Below are 17016 nucleotides of genomic sequence, written 5' to 3'. Positions count from 1 at the left end.
TAACCTTTTGAGTATTTTTCTAGTAATTTATCACCAAAATGAAAAATAACTATGATCAATTTTGTTAGAAGCAAACATTAAAGAAATCTATTGAGCAATGTTTTGTTTTTTTTTTTAAATTTTCATTTAAAAAGCTAATCAAAGGTTATCTTGACATTGAGAGAATTCAAACCTATTTCCAAATAGTTTTCCAGAGTTTCACGGCTTTTACTGTAAGTATAATACTATTATTCTTTTCCCATAGAATCATCTAGTGTCCCTGAGTTATTACCACCAGACATGTATATAAACCTGAGGTTCCCCAGTGAAGTGAAGGAGAAACCTTTACCATCCTTTCTGCATGATGCATCTGACTTGGTTAGTGGCCCAATTTACATGTGGTTTAATTATAAGTATGCCATTTGTCTTATCTTGTGTAATACTGTGGGGAAGATTGTAGTCATTTTGTCTCTGAAACAGGAAGTCTCAACTCAAAGTAAGAAGAGTAAACACAGGAAATGATTAAAATGTACTGCTCAAAACACATGCTGTATTCATTATCTTGTTCTTATTTAGAGCGAACATGAATATATCAGTGTGATCGACATTGAAGACAGTGACATCCTTAATGATTTACCCATGATACCTGAGTCAGGAGAAGATGTAGGTACTACAGAGCAAAATGAGAAGTTTGAAATTCCATCTACTGCAGAACTTCACCACAGGGCAGCTTCTGTTACTAATGCAATTCCACCTGAGCTGCTACAGGAGAAAGGTAAACCATTGTATTTTTAAAACAGAAAAAAAGCTACGCATTTTTATTATAATATCTTACCTCCCTACAGAAAATACGCAGCTTTTCCCAACTCACCTCCTGCTTGTTTTCTTATACATCAAAACATTTATAAATTTGACTTCTGTGCTGATTCCTGCCTGCTATAATGTACTATGTATAGCACAGCTATGCCTAATTATTTGCAGTATTTAAACGTTTGCAGTTCACTTGATGGTGTTTGTCCACAATTTTCCTTCTAGACAATCATCCCAAAGATATATCAAGCCAAGTGCAAAAGGAAGATAGACCGGTTTCTTCTAGAGACAGTGTAACTTGGAACATAGTACATGAGGATGCCAGAACTTTTCCTTCTTCAGGGCTGCTGTATAAAGTAGTTAACAAAGAACACTTTTCCACAAAGCAGCGAGAAATGGATATGCAATTACAGATGCTGCAGAATATAACAGAAAATATGGAAGAGGATTTCAGAAATACCAAAATGGTGAGTTCAGACTGCTAATTGTTGTGTCTGAAATGGTTTACTTTTTATTTCATTTAAGTAAAGACAAAATCTAAATTTTCAAATAATGTATTTCAAACTTGCGTAGTATATATTGAGTGAGAATAAAGTACTGTTCTTTTCCATTTAGTGCTGTATTTGTTGGTAGACATGGTTGCTTATAGTTTTCCAAATGCTGGGCAGAATGGTGATGTTACAGGCTGAATATATTTAATTTCCCTATAAGTGGGAAAGTGAAATAGCACAAGACTATGAGTTCAGTTGGAGATCATCTTGGCAAAGGTTTAGCTAAGTTTTACCTCTGCAGAATATTATGTGACTAATTCTGGAAAATGTTCCCATTGATTTAATCAAATATTTGCATTTTTAACATCTTTATAAATCTAAATATATATGTAAATTAAATGCATTTTGGACATAGTGCAACTTAGATACTATAATCCTGATGTTTATAAGATTCTGAGGAAAAAAAATACTTAAAGCAAACTTTGCATGAATATCTGCTATGTAAGTCTCATAAATGCTTTGGAGGTGATATAGTTATGTTATAGTTTTGTTTATAGTTATTTTGTTTTTGTGTTTCATTTATAGCTAGTGAAAATAATAGAAGATTTTGAAATGGCTGCCAATTCAGACATTAATGCTCATCCTTCATTCTCTGAAGATGCTAGCATCATTGGTGATGGTATGTGTACAGTTAACAGAAGGAGAGTAAATTTTGGATTGTATATTAAACTTAATTTTTTTTTAACCGTGAAGTTTAATGCAATTCTGAAAAGTGTTACCTGAATATGAAAAAAAAAAACAAAAACACAAGAGAGAGGAAAAAAAAACAACAAAGGTAGAGGATCTGAGTAATATTATGGGTACTGCTTCAATGTAAATACGTTTGAAAGCATTTGTATAATTTCATCTTTTCCAAAACCATAATGCAGGACCTAAGCATAGGATTTTAAGGATAGTGCATTTTTCTGTTGTATCATAAAATCAAACACGGTGTTTTTGAGGGATTTGTTTGCTGATATAAAAGGATATGAAATTTGTTCAGTTTTCCCTATGTATATAAGGCAAATACTTTTTACATGACTCTCTGGTGGCTATGTAGTTACAATATCTTCTGATTATGTTTAAAGCCTGTATCAGTTCAACTGACTGCTGGGATTGATGCACTGAATATTTTTTTATATACATATATAATAATTGACTATATGTTACATATTTACTTATATATACTATACTGTGCCAAGGAGGAATGTGTTAGGGGTACATGCTTCAGGTCCATTTTACATTCATGCTAAAACAGTCTAATCTACTTATGAACTTAAAGCAAAGCCAAGTGGTAGAACTAAATTGTGGCTATATCTGTATTTATACATAAGATTATATTTAAGATGTCTGTTAGCCTCACACAAAGTAACTCATAGTTCAGTCTTTTTGTTCACGTGTACAGGTCTGGTACATATATTGCAGCTCTCATAGAGTACTCATAGGAAGTGCTCTCATAGGAAGGTATGACTGATCTCTCAGCAAATGTATTAAGCTGTTGAAAATTTTAACTTAAAATTGTTTTAGGCTGGACACATAAGCTAAATATGCCACTAACATCTAAGAGTGATTGCATTTTTTTTTTCCATTGGCCTGTATTAATTACACTTTTTTTCATTGGATCAGAACATTGCATGAGGGCCATGATTTCTGAAGATGGGGGTGTTGAAAAGGAGAGCCTAAGACCTGAACATCCTATACCCGATTATACTGCATTGGAATTGCACTCTTCTGCTTCTACAGCCTCTGCTTCTAACTTTCCCAGTGGCATAAAGTCATCTTCTGGTATAATTTTTAAAGTTTACTTTTCTCTTTTCCTCCATTTAAAAATAAGCAGTCCCTTTCTTCCTGCTGTAGTACTTGCTTGTTGCTGTTATGTAATGCCAGCAAGCTCATAAACATCAGTTCACGGATGTTTATTCTCGTGGATATTTATTATTCTGGTCAGCATATTTTCCAGTCTTTCTAGATTGCATTATTTAGAATAGGCTTCATGTATCTGCATTGATAATGAGTTTATATGTCACCTGGCAATACAGTATCCCTCAGTTATGAAGACAGTTTGGCAGTACATTACACTTGCACTTGAATTCACCCTGTTACTGAAAGAAAATGAATAACTTTGGGTCTATTTCAGAAACCCTTCACTGTGTTGATTTGTAGTTATTTGCTTAAGTGTTACCCTGAATAGGCACAGTGCCACAGAACACCCATACTTTCCTCCCAAAGCTGTCTTTATCATCTCTGGCATCTTCCTGTGTTTAAGAGAGATGAAATCTCAATTAAACCCAGCCCACATAAGAAAAATAAATGTTTTTTGTTTTTGTTTTTAATCACTGTATAGTAACTATTGTTTATGTCCTAAAGTGTTATCTTATGAGGTCCCATTTATTTTGCAAACTGACAGTATGTTGATTTTTGCAAGTCTGAAGACTACAGTAGCATTAGAGGAGGAGTAAAAATCAGTACTCCCTATTCTTGATGTCATATTTATCTCTATGTTGCCTGTATTGTTTGTTTTCAAGCTTCTAAAAATTATATATAGTTTTTACAGATAAACATGCATTTGACTGTCACATTTGCAGAAATCTTTCTTAATAAAGAGTTAAAACATGGTTCCTATATCTGCACATAGCAGAATTAGATATCAAATGATGTGCACAGACACACAAACTTTATAAACAATAATACATTTATAGTTTTCCTCTTTAAATATAAACTACTTACTTGCAAGCTAAGAAAACTCTAGGTGATTCTGAGTTGCAATTGGAATTTTTTGAGAGATTACAGATTAATTTAGGAAGAAGATAGTGCTCTTGCTTCCAAGACATCCACAGGGTTATTTAGCCATGTTTTTTGAATTCCAGCAGTTCTTACCCTGGCTTTTTAAAGTAAGTGGAAATCATTCATTTTCCATAAAAAGTTGTACAATTAATTGGAACAGATCCGTTCCAAGTAGTTGGAACTCAATAGCCTCATTGGGGCAGGGCTGAACACTTACTGTAGTGACCTTGTCTTCTTAGCAAAACTACTTCTGTCAGTCAGGTTAAGAAATTAATAAATGTTCTCTGACGACTGTCTGTTAATCTGGTAGTAGATGACATGCTCTCACACAGGTTATTAGGCCTAGGTACGTTAGTATGTAAGTATAATTAGTTTATTTTTAATGTCAGCACATTCAGGTTGATATATATTATCCCACAGGCTGTTTAACATGTTATTAGCCTGTGTACAAGTGCAAGGTTTTTATTAACAAAGGATGTTTCTGTTTCAGGCTTTCTCATAGGCAGAGAACTACGTGATGATAGGTATGTATTTTGACACTGGTTTTGTTGAAAATTTGTTTACTACCAATAAGGGAATTGTCCAGGTGGAACTGTCTCATAAAAATCTAGGCATCTATTTGAAAATGGATAAAAGCTTTTGTGTTAATTAGTTTGAGGCATTTGTTCTGATGTCAGCAGTGCCTGTTACATTTGTTTAACACGAAATCTGCAGAACCATTGAAAGTTGCTTTCTAGTTGCAAGTAACAGAGCTGTTAATGTAGATGCTGCTAATGTCTATGCACATTTATTATTCCTCCTATCTGCAAAATACTGGTTTTGAATGAGTGCATGTAACTGCTGCTAATAGTCATCTACTGAGGCAGGCTCTCACTTGAAAGTTTTTGGAGAGTTACTGTATCAAAAACGTGAAGCATCATACTGAAGATTTCAAAACTGGGTTGATCGCACGCGTTAGGCAAAATGGGCTGACATACATATTTTTTTATTGTTGCTAACTGCTTTAATGTTCTAGATTCAGCTTTGCAGTAGGAAACAGTAGCTGGCTTCCCTTTCTTCCTGGTCGTTTTGCTTAGTTACCTACCTACCTTTATCAAGTTTTTCTTCAAGCATAGCAGTAGAATGAATGCCTTAGTTTATTATATAGCTATTTAAAGTCAAAATGCTTGTTTTGTGTTGTGAATGCAGATTAGGGAGTGATTGCATAACCTGGAGGATGCGTATGAGGCAGTAAATTTTAGTAGATGGTGATTTTACCCAAAGGAATCTTATGAATTTATTGTAGCATGTAATGGTAAACTACATCTGATTTAGTTTTTATTGAAAGCAACTGATTAAAAGAGAGGATAGAAATGAGCAGAATTTAGGTAAAAACATTCTCTCACTCACATTGATTCTTGCTTGGACAGTTGGGTTTGGAAGTTGAGAGCTGGGGTTCCTGAAACAGGTAGCATCCCACAGCTTCATCTCAGCATGCTCCTGGATTTCTGAGCTGTCAGTATTAGCCTCCCCTGGACCAGCCATGTGGAGGTCAGGCAGTCTGTCTCTGTCTGGGGCCATGTTTCTTGATGGTTTATTCAGACCTGTCTTCTCTGATGTTAGTCAGGTCTCACTCATTCTGCCCCATTCACCTTAGGGAGAAAGTTGGCAGAAGTGCATGTGCTGGCAGTGAAGCTAAGGTGACAGCTGGTAACTTTTTAAAAATTGCTCATCTATACATGTTATCAATGTATTCCTTGTTTGCGCTAACACAGTGAGATGTAGAAGGAAGACAATTATCTAAAGGATTCTGGTAAAACAACCTGAGTATTCTCATTTTGAGCATAATAGGAAGGTTTTTTAGCTTTTCTTACAGGCATATACTATTTCAAATCAGTAACATTTTTTCTGCTGCCTAATGTTAAGTTCTTTAGAAGATCCCTTGCAAATTACTGATTTGAATAGTGTTACTGATATCATTAGTGGTGTTGTAGTAGAAGATGACATCTCTCCATTGGAGTGGGGCTTTACAAAACTGTCAGCTAAGAAAACCTCTAGGTAATAACGTCTGTTTTTCATTATCTGTTGGTCAAATAATTTTAACCCCAGTTATTCTTCTCATAGCATACACCCTGTAAACAATGGAGGCAAGCATGCGAGTTGAGTTGGTGTCAATGGGACTCATAATAGAACTGTTTAATGACCACTGTTTTACTATCCATTATTGTCGAAAGTGCCAGTTGTTTTTGTGTGTTTTTTTTTGTTGTTGTTGTTGTTGTTGTTGTTGTTTTGTTTTTAATCCTTGGTTTTAAAATTATTTCCTTCCTACTCACTTGTTCGTTCTGCAAGTGATAAGCTGGAGCACAGGTCTGTACAGACATCAGAATCAGCTCAGACAAGGGCAGGAGCCTTCTAAAACAGTTCTGATAGACAAAATTTTCTTGACAGTGGCTGACAGAGCAGCTTCAGAAGCTGAGCTGGTCATTCTTGCCTCCATGCTGGAGATTTCTTTGCCTTTCTGGCTATTAGTTATAAAATCAGCTGTGTTCTTTCCTGATATAGATTGAAATTACAGCTGTTTCCTACTCCTGTTTCTAATATTATTTGCTTACAAGGCAGAATTGCAGCTGTTGAGGATGACAACATGTCCAAACATTTCTTGAACTCCGGCAGCTTGGCGCAGTGACCACAGTCCTGGGGAGCCTGTCCCAGTGCCCGACCACCCTCTGGGTGCAGAACCTTTCCCTAACACCCAGCCTGACCCTCCCCTGTCCCAGCTCCATGCCGTTCCCTCGGGTCCTGTCGCTGTCCCCAGAGAGCAGAGCTCAGCGCCTGCCCCTCCGCTCCCCTTGTGAGGGAGCTGCAGGCCGCCATGAGGCCTCCCCTCAGCCTTCTCTGCTCTGGGCTGAGCAAACCAAGCAACCTCAGCCACTTCTTACATGTCTTGCCCTCTAGACCCTTCACCATTTCTTTAGCCCTCCTTTGGACACTAACAGTTTTATGTCCTTCTTATATTGTGGCACCCAAACCTGCACACAGTACGGAGGTGAGGCCACGCCATTGCAGAGCAGAGCAGGACAATCCCTTCCCTCGACCAGCTAGCAATGCTGTGCCTGATGGACCCCAGTATATGTGTGGTCCTTATGGTTGCCAGGGCACACTGCTGGCTCATGCTCAACTTGATGTTGATGAGAACCCCCAGATCCATTTCTGCAGGACTGCTCTCCAGCCTCTCATCTCACAGTCCGTACACGCATCCAGGCTTGTTGCCCTGTCCCAGGTGCAGAATCTAGCACTTGTTCCTGTCAAACTTCCAAATTTCTGGGTTTTGCCCAGATCTCTAATTTGTCAAGATCTCTCTGCAAGGCCTCTCTACCCTTCATGTAGTCAACATCTCCTCAACAGTTTCAGTGCTCTTATCTGAATGCAACTAACAAAGAGAAGAAAAGTTTTAGGAAACATCTTGGAAATTACTTGCGTACCAATATTTATATGAAGTAGAATTTTACAGAAGAGTTTCCCATCTGGGAAATTTCAGAATTGAGTCAGAATTTTGAATGGATTGCGGTATTTTTTGTCATCTGTGGTTGTCATTTTTTGCAATTTAAAGAACATGCTAGATCATTTCTCATTTATATGTACTTTCAGGATTCATGATTCTGCTTCTGGACATTCTAAAAAAACAGAAAAGGAGAAGAAAGAGATACAAGCATGGATGAGAAGAAAACAAAAGGAAAGAATGAGAGAATATGTGAAGAAACTTGATGAACAAAGACAGAAAGAGCATAATCCATTCCATTTAAGAAAGAATATGGTAGGAACAATGGGTATCTTGAAGAGTAACTGTTATGTATTTCACACTTGTTCAGATTAGGTTAGATAAAGGCTGCCAGTATTTTTTTGCCATTTTAATTTTGCTTTTTGTATATGTTTTATTTTATTGCAACTGGCTGTATGCATGTTAGAAGTGATCAGTAAGCAAATACACCAGTGTTCCTCACAGTCTTCAGTAATGATGGTGGCAATTGTGACCTGACCCCAAGGTCAAAATTCAGGATTTGTTGACCCTTGACTGTAATGGAAACAGCTGTAACATTCACTGATAAAAGATGTATTTTGTTAGGGACTGGGAGCTACAGGAGTTACAAAGATATGTTTAAGCCTTGTTTCATACACCACCACTCCACAAAAACAAACAAAAAAACACAATGAGTTTAAAAAGCAGAGTTCAGAAAGTAACATCTGTTATGACAGTGAGACAATGATAAAATATTGAGGTCAGCCCTCCTTGTGCTTAACACACACAGATGTTTGTGCAATTATGGAGGGTCAGCAGAAATGTCAGCATATCTTAAGTACTTAATGAATTTTCTTTGTCAAAGGCTCTTTTCAATACAGGCCCAGAAAACAATTCCTTCCCTTCTAGATTTTTTATTTTTATTTTTAAATTTTAATTAATAGAATCACATTTATGGCCTGATGCATCTCTTCTGAGCTGCACTTTCCTGGACTAACTGAAGAAAACAAAGGTTAAAAGTAGTTCAGAAATAATTTCCCAACCTGTATTAAGTCATAAAATAAGCATTTGTCACCTAGATACTTTCAAGACCTGAAAAGACACAATTAAGTAGGGGGAATCTCCAGGTTTATAGGAGATGAGACCTAGCAATAGCAATTGTATTGCATACTTTTTACTGATAAACTTGCTGTAAATTCTTTAGGGTGAAGCTATACTAGGTTTAACTCCTGAGGAGCAAATATGTAACATGCAAAGGTTTCCCCTTAGTTCTTCTTAGGTTTTCTATTGACTGTTAGAAACAATAGCAGATCTCATCAGAGTTGTCCCAGACTTCTCTTTTGTACATGTATAAAAAGAAGTGATACAAAGAAAATGTGCGTTGGCTTACCTGTACTTCTCTCCCTCTCCTGTGTAGTCAACCCATAAACATATGCTTGATGCTTCCATTACAGATTTTTCCCTCAAATTCACTAGATGGACAAAGTCTCAGCTTTGTTTATTTTTTTTTAAATTGTACTCCAGCAAACAGAACAAAGTGCAACCCTGTCCTGATTTTTTAAATTAAGTACTTTCAAGAAAATAACTCGTTAGGAAGTTGAGCGCAAGGACAAATTTTGGGCCTCACAGTGATGACATTTTAGGATTAAGGCATGAGCTATGGAAAGTGGGACTGCAGGCTTTCAATGTATTTTTAGAGCTTGGAAGTTTATAGGGGCAATCTTAACTCAATCCCATGGTTAGGGCTATATGCATTCACATTGTTTTTCATTCTGGAGAGTGTTTTAAGCAGTAACTTTCAGGTCAGGTATATCTAAACTTTGAGATTGATGGAATGGAATGAGACCACAACGCAAAATAAGTTAATGATTGTTTTACTTTCTCCACAGCATTGTAGTCCTACTTCAAAGGATATTAAATTATTCCAGAAGAAGAAGGAAGAAAAAGACAAGTAAGTTGCTATATAGGTAACTTTTGGAATTCTTATTACCAACTTTCCAGTCTTAAGAAGAAGTAGTATTAACTACCTTGTCTGTGTGAAATTTCAGATACAAATGGAATTTCAACAAAATGTGTAAACAATTCATGTTTGCATTACCATTTAGGACAAAGTCTGAACACCTTTTATCCTTGCCTGTATTTTTCACTTTCAAAAGATATATATTTATTTATTTATATGTATATGCATATATGTTTATATACATACATACACACATATATGATTTTGGCAACACTGACTCATGCTTTCTGTCAAAACTATTATTAATAAATGCTTTAGCTTTTTGCAAGTTATCTTGAAAGGGTTAGTATGTGTTCTCTGAAACTGTAAAAATACAAATTTATTTATTTTTTTTGGTTACCAAGTAGACTTACAAGCCTCACAAGCCAGCTGCAATTAAATCATAGAATCATAAAATGCTTTGGGATGGAAAGGGCCTTAAAGATCATCTAGTTCCAACCTCCCTGTCATGGGAGGGGACAATGAGTGGTAACATGAATTCATACATAATATCATGGTTCCATTTTTCCATAGAGTGCTGTTCTCTGAACATCACAGTATGAGAGTATCACAAGCGCTTTCTCTGATGAATGAAATGTTATCTGAAACAGTGTTGTTACCTGCAAGTGAACACAGACCATTGCCCAGGACAAGATCTCCTCAAGAGTGTAAAAAAAGGCACATGATGTCTGCTAGAGGGTAATGAATTTTAAGCATTAACCGTATACTAATGTTTTGGCTTCTCTACAACACTTCAGATTTGTCTGCAATTTGTAGTGCTTGTTATAGGGATTAGCATGAGGGAAACTTTATGTTCTGGCAGAATCAAAGATACACTTTGGGTGGATCAGAGGAGTCTTGGCTTTCTGTACCAATCTCTGTAAATGTGCCAGAGCAAATCCTGGAGGGAGCCTTAAAAATGCATTTTTTGCACAGAAATGGACAGCTCTAGAGTCAGAGCTATAAACAATGTCCTAACCCCTTTCACTCAGCAGCAATCAGGTACATTGAATATACCCAATAACATAGCTAATGATCTCAGTAGCATCCAGTAACAAGCAAGAAGGAAATAAAAATACTACTTTGCACACACCTAGACTAAATAAATTGGTGTTTGGAAAACTCTAGATTTACTGGCTTCCTTTTTAATTTAGGAAATAAATTTGTCTAGAGTTTTAGCGATTCTTTGTTTTGAACACAGGTGCTTATTACCTTCTGAAGAGATATTTGTATTTGAGTATTACAAATTGGTAAATGTATTCTTCTTGATGGCTTTAATGTCATATACATAAAATCACAGAATGGTTTGGGTTGGAAGAGACCTTAAAGACCATCTAGCTCTAACCCCGTCATGAGCAGGGACACCTCCCACCAGACCAGGGTGCCCAAAGCCCCATCCAGCCTGGCCCTGATCACTGCCAGGGATGGGGCATCCACAGCTTCTGTGGACAACCTGTTCCAGTGCCCCACCGCCCTCTGAGTAAAGGTTCTTCCTTATATCTAATCTAAATCTACCCTTTAGTTTAAAGCCATTCCCCCTTGTCCTATCGCTACACTCCCAGAGAGTGTTCTTCCCCAGCTATCCTGTAGATAGACCCCCTTTTAGGTACTGGAAGACTGCTATAAGGTCTCCCTGGAGCCTTCTCTTCTCCACACTGAACAACCCCAACTCCCTCAGCCTGTCTACATAGGAGAGGTGCTCCAGTTCTCCGAGCATCTTTGTGTTTCTCCTCTGGACTTGTTACATTATACAGGTGTATACTGCAGTATCCTTTTTCTTCCTCTACAACTTTGTTTTCCAGAGTAATAGGAGGAACTGGGTACAGTTCAGATAATCCTGTAAATTCCAGACTTAAATGTTTCTGCATTTTTTAAAAAATAGGTAAAGTTCCAGGATAGATAATTCAACTGAATGCAGTCAGCGCTGTACAGAGCCTCCTGGTGTGTAATGGTGTAGTGGTACCAGCCCTACCAAAATCAGAAGTGCTATGGGAAGTCATACCGAAAGCCACCTTAGGGATGGCAGTAACTTCTAATAAATTATAAATTAAAGCTTTTTGTTAGACCTAAACTGGTTCTTTGTAAAGCCAATTTCATTGTCTTCACTGCACTTTGGACTCTGTTGGGGCTTACTGGCCCAACAAGCACTGTGTGATACTGATGCTCAGCTAAATGGGCTGTGATTTGCATGTCCTTTCTGCCTTGTCTGAATATGCTCTGTGAGATGCAGTTTGTGTGGATGAATGATAATAAGTACATATTTATGTGTATTGTATTTTTTTTTCTTGCTTTAGAGGGCATCCAAAGACTCATGGTCTTTCAGAAAGGAGCAGAGCTGCTGCCAAACCCAGCTTTGGCCAAAAAGATCATCATTTTACCCCAACTCTTGGTTTAACAAAGCCTAAGGGTAAGAACAGAACTGCCTTAATGAAGGCACATACTGCAGATGTTTTTAAAAGTTACTACTTGATTTTGTTAGGGAGGAGTTTTAACACCCATGTAGAAAATCATACTCAAAGTGCTGGCAGTTTCTTGTCCTCAGTATTTTGAAGCTGTGCTCTCATTGACATGTCAAATGATAGGCGTTGCCTTTCTTTGTCATCTCTTTCTAAATTCAAAATAGCTTAATTTTGCTATAGTGAGAGTACTGTGTAATCCAGGAAGCAATTTCATAGATGAAAATTTTGAAGCATCTTTGGGTAGACTTGGCCTAACACATCTAATACTGGAAATGATTCTTTGTATTTGCAGGACATGGAAATCTACTTTTACAGAGAAGTACAGTCAGAGGAAGAATGAGAAATACTGCAAACGGTCCTGTTAATTCCAGACGCTGTAAGTTACAAAGAGCAATGACATATTGCTGTTCAGCTACATAATGCAGTGGAAAAATAAGATACATGTTCATGCCTGGATAAGGTTTACACAACAGAGTCCTCAGATACAGCATTAGTTTTAGAAGTGTAAAAGTTTCTTTTTTTTTTTTTTTTTTTTTTTTGCCACATACAAACTGTTTTTAGTTAGAGTTTGTGAAATATTTGAATTGTCCCTGCTAATCTTCTGAAAGGTTTTAACCAGATGGCAGTTTCACGATTCCTAAAGCATATGAGCTGGGTTTCAGTGGTTCCCTGAAACAGTCATTAGGAAAACATGAGACTAGGCTCTTTTTTCCAACAAAAACCCACAGAGCATTAGTACTACCATACACAAGTATTGTGCTACTTCCTTACCTTTCTATCCTGCTTACTTTCTGAGCTCTGTAAACTAAGAATTCTCTTTGCTGTCCCTCCGTAGCTTATCTATTTGAGGTTTGTTTTCAGGTTTTTGTTGACGTAATGTTAGTGGAAGAATTGGACTGAACTTGCTTTAAAAAAAAATAAAAGTTTAAAGTTGTAGTGATCCTTTTTCCTTTATATCTATCTGCATAGGTCTGGATCCACAGAATAATTTATTCACATAAATGTTTCCTCCTAATCACATTCTTTAAAAGAGTCAAGACAGATTACACAAGCAAAATTTCTGAAAAGACAGAAAAAGATTAAGGAAAGAGTTTATTAAGTCTGAAACTTAGGAAACTTAGGAAACTTAGGTGGGTAGATTTCATTCTTGCCTACACCAAAGTCAGGACAGTGGCATAATAGAGAACCTATTAGGCTAGCCAAATGTCAGTTTATTTGTTGTCAATGCAGGAAAGGGAGAGAAGCAGTGGTAAAACAGCTAGGTGTTTTTTCTAAATTGTTCACTCACCTGTGGAAAATGATTCTCTGTTCAAATATTCTCTTTTTAAACACATTCTGAAAAGTACAAATTGATCTGTCTCTGATTTCATGTCACCTTCTTAATTGTGTTTCTCTGATACATTCACTAAAACTGTCTACTAAGTTGCATATATATATTTTTTTTTTAAATCTGAGTTTTATGTAGTTTCAGTCCTCTGCTAAATAAAACAGCCATGTCCCTTTTGAGGGATTGCACTACAGAATCTGGATGCTACTACTATAGTCTTATTCAGCTTCATGTTCTGCACTGGAAAGACAGGGTGAGCCTTGGAGAGGTCAGCAGCATTTTCTAGCCACATCAGTTCAAGATAAAACAGCATACTGTTGTTACACACATTTTCACTCTTAGAACTTGGAGCTTCTGTTCTTGGGGAAGTTTAAAGACATGCAGAAGAAAATAGGAAGAAATATTACAGTATTATTGTTGGCTTGTTTTCTCCTCAGCTGCTGAGTACGGAGTCAGCAGAACACCAAAACAAAAGCCTCCACATGTTGCCATAGCAGTTCAGACAGAAGGAACTGATCATGATTCTGATCGAGATATAGAAAGCCCTTGGACTGTGCCTGATGACATCCAAAGAATACTTCAAGATTCTCATGACACTTTGTTTCCGGTAAGAGGTCTGCTTATTCTAGGAATGTTGTGATACCTGCTGTATAGCACTGGTCCTTTGTTTACTTCTGCTGTATTTAAAATGTGTTTCTCTGCTCAGTGTATGGGTGGGATAGAAGCAGAGGGGACTGGTGGTGATTCAACACAGATAAGTTGTCTCTCTACAAGCAAGTAATTATTGTGGGCCTTCCAAATGAATGTTCTTCATAACAACTGTAAGGCAGGTTGTCTGTCCAGGCTGCAGACACTAGGGAGCACATGTAAACAGGATCATAACTGGTGCTTGTTGCAGAATGATCAGGTACATAACTTGATTAGGTCATGTTTGAAATAGCAGGAATATTTCTGCTGGCTGCACAGGGGACTTGTCCAAAAATGATATACAGTGTTTCAGCTCATCCTCTTTTCCTCCAGCAGGACTCTGCACGTCATACTGTTAGTTTCTCTCCTGTTGGCGTTAACAACACCGATGATGTTTCTGAAAGCACAGAGAGTATCCTCAGCAAACTGGACTGGAATGCAATTGAGGCTATGGTAGCAGATGTGGAAGACACATGAACAAAATTTCTCAGCCATTGCACACTTTCAAAACAGTTGCTGGTGATTTTGTTTTTTTAATAATCACTTACTTCTACTTAAAATGGATCAAGGCTTTTATTGATTATCTTCTAAGTGGCACAGAAACTCACTGCTTACTGTCTTGCCTGGATGAAATTCAATCCTTTAATCTGTAGTTTGCTTTCTAATATGTCTTCAACTCAACAACAACTAAATATAGTTGGTAAATGCAGACCTGTGGTCTTAATTAAAAATAAATAAATAAATCTGGGTCAGTTATTTTGCCCCTCTCAAACACATAAAAAGTTTTGTTCTATTTCAGAACACTGCACAACTGTTTTACATTTTTATTTAATATTTAACATTACTATTGATAAAGTGAATTTGTAACTCAACAATTGTGATTAGCTGCTTTAATAAAAGTGGGTTTATTAGTTTCTTATGTAAAGTGATTTACACGCAGAGCACTGTTACTACTGTGTACCACTGCCTGCATATGCACTACCCTAATATTTTAAACCCAGCTTACTCATATAATAGATTGGAGAACTCTTAAAACAATTTGAATGATAGACATATAAATAGGCAGCAATAAAGTAATATAGACATCTGTATAAGACACTACAAAGGACAAGCTACTGAGGTAAAGAAAAAAATAACATTATATAGTATGGATGAACAGCAGTCCTGTTAGAGCTCTTTCAGCAGTCACCAGGTATTTGTAGCAAAAAATCCCCTATGTTCAGTGCCCATAAACTATTTGTAATAGTCCAACAAGATGCAGTGGTGGTGGCTCTTTCACAAGAGGAGAAGTTTTTATTTCTGCGGTGAAAATTTATGATTTTTTCATGGAAGTTAACAGTATGTTAACTTCCAGTTGTTAATTAACTGTCACCCAATACTATAATTGTTTAAAAAATGTACATTTTTTGCCTGTTTCAGAGTACCACTGCATCTGGGCAAACATCAAGAAATGTGCTTCAGCGAAAGCCTGTTACAGGATTACAGACATAACAAGATAGACATGCCAGTTTCTGTATTCTCAGAGATCAAAATTGGCTGTGTACTTCTAGGAGTTCCCACAATCTGCATCTGCTTGTTCCAAGGGGCGCCTAGAGTGCAAGACACAGTGCAGGTAGTGACCATCTCTAAATTAAAAGGGCAAGTACTTTCAAGGAGCCGGTCCAAAGTATGGAACTGTGGCTTTATACAAAGTCTCAAATTGTCTTTCCCCAAGGTGGCACTAAGTACATTATCAGTGGAAAAAAAATTTGCAAAAACCTATTTTAGCCCCGTATGAAAGTCTCTTTATGGTCACAGCCACCTGTGAGAAGGAAAAGAATGTAGTCAGGGACAAGACAGTCCCTCATAAATTGAAGGCTTTTGAAAACTGTATCAGACTCGGCCATTTTTCAGATGCTAGTTACAGCATCACATTTGTTAAATGCTAATGCATAGGCTGCACTGCAGAAATATATCAAAAGCAATGATTAAAAAAAAAAAAATCACTCTGCACACAGAAAGGGATAATCAACAAATGGAATGGTTTGCTAGCAGCTGAGTTAAACATTACAAAGACAGTGCACCTGCTAACCCCTAAAAGGCCTTTACTTGTTCATAAAGACCGTGACAGTAGCTCAATGAAGATCAAAACGTTCAGTTAAGATGGGGGAATGGAGTGGGGAGAGAGTTCAGAAACAAGCCACAAGAATTCAATTTATAAGTAAGCTATTGAAAATGTTCAAAGGACCTTTACAGTCTCTTTGCATTTACCCTAATACTGTATTGGGTTGATGTAGCAAGGCCATGGTGGGGAGGGAGGAGGGGGGAGGGCATGCAGGGGTGGCCTCTGCCCAGCAGCTGCCCCAAGTCAGACCAGAGCCAGCTCCAAAAGGGACCCAGTGCTGGCCAGAGCCAAGCCAGTGAGTGATGCTGATTGGGCCTGTGGGAGAGTGGATTGAAGAAAAGGACAAAACAAAACAAAACAAAACAAAAAAAACCCTGCTACAGCAGCTGGGAGATAGATAGGAGTGAGAAAGAGCCATGCAGCCTCCAAGGTCAGTGCAACAGGAGGGCACTGACCAGGGGCCTCTCCACAGTCACGCAGCAGCAGTTCCCCTGCGGGCTGTGGAGAGGCCCCTGGTGGAGCAGGCTGTCCCCCTGCAGCCCATGGGTCCCACATGGAGCAGATCTCCACGCTGCAGCCCGTGGAGGAGCCCCCGGTGGAGCAGGTGGATGTGGCCTGAAGGAGGCTGCGGCCCATGGAGAGCCCCCAGAGGAGCAGGCCCTGGGCCGGAGCTGCAGCCCGTGGAGAGGAGCCCACGCAGGAGCAGGGGTCTGGGGGGAGCTGCCGCCCGTGGGGGACCTGTGCTGGAGCAGTTTGCTCCTGGGGGATGGACCCCGTGGTACGGAGCCATGTGGGAGCAGTTCTTGAAGAGCTGCTGCCAGTGGGCAGCCCCCGCAGGCTC

The 17016-nt window shown here is 38.1% G+C and overlaps 1 protein-coding gene across 3 annotated transcripts in view; it reads left to right on the top strand.

The window, feature by feature from the left end:
* The window catches only part of CPLANE1 (ciliogenesis and planar polarity effector 1), a 58157-nt gene extending 43172 nt beyond the window's left edge, over nt 1-14985 (top strand). For all 3 annotated transcript variants that reach the window (XM_035310305.1, XM_035310303.1, XM_035310304.1), the window contains exons 40-52: nt 245-357; nt 556-754; nt 1015-1256; nt 1866-1959; nt 2946-3104; nt 4594-4627; nt 7731-7896; nt 9489-9550; nt 10133-10297; nt 11893-12005; nt 12350-12433; nt 13822-13991; nt 14408-14985. In XM_035310305.1, coding sequence (XP_035166196.1) covers nt 245-357; nt 556-754; nt 1015-1256; nt 1866-1959; nt 2946-3104; nt 4594-4627; nt 7731-7896; nt 9489-9550; nt 10133-10297; nt 11893-12005; nt 12350-12433; nt 13822-13991; nt 14408-14548 — 1742 coding nt within the window. In that variant the 3' untranslated portion in view covers nt 14549-14985. The remainder of the gene's footprint in view (nt 1-244; nt 358-555; nt 755-1014; nt 1257-1865; nt 1960-2945; nt 3105-4593; nt 4628-7730; nt 7897-9488; nt 9551-10132; nt 10298-11892; nt 12006-12349; nt 12434-13821; nt 13992-14407) is intronic.
* Nucleotides 14986-17016: the final 2031 nt, after the last annotated feature.

The sequence above is a fragment of the Oxyura jamaicensis genome, chromosome Z (genome assembly GCF_011077185.1).
Source record: "Oxyura jamaicensis isolate SHBP4307 breed ruddy duck chromosome Z, BPBGC_Ojam_1.0, whole genome shotgun sequence".
Lineage (NCBI taxonomy): Eukaryota > Metazoa > Chordata > Aves > Anseriformes > Anatidae > Oxyura > Oxyura jamaicensis.
This window is presented reverse-complemented; position numbering and strand designations above follow the sequence as displayed.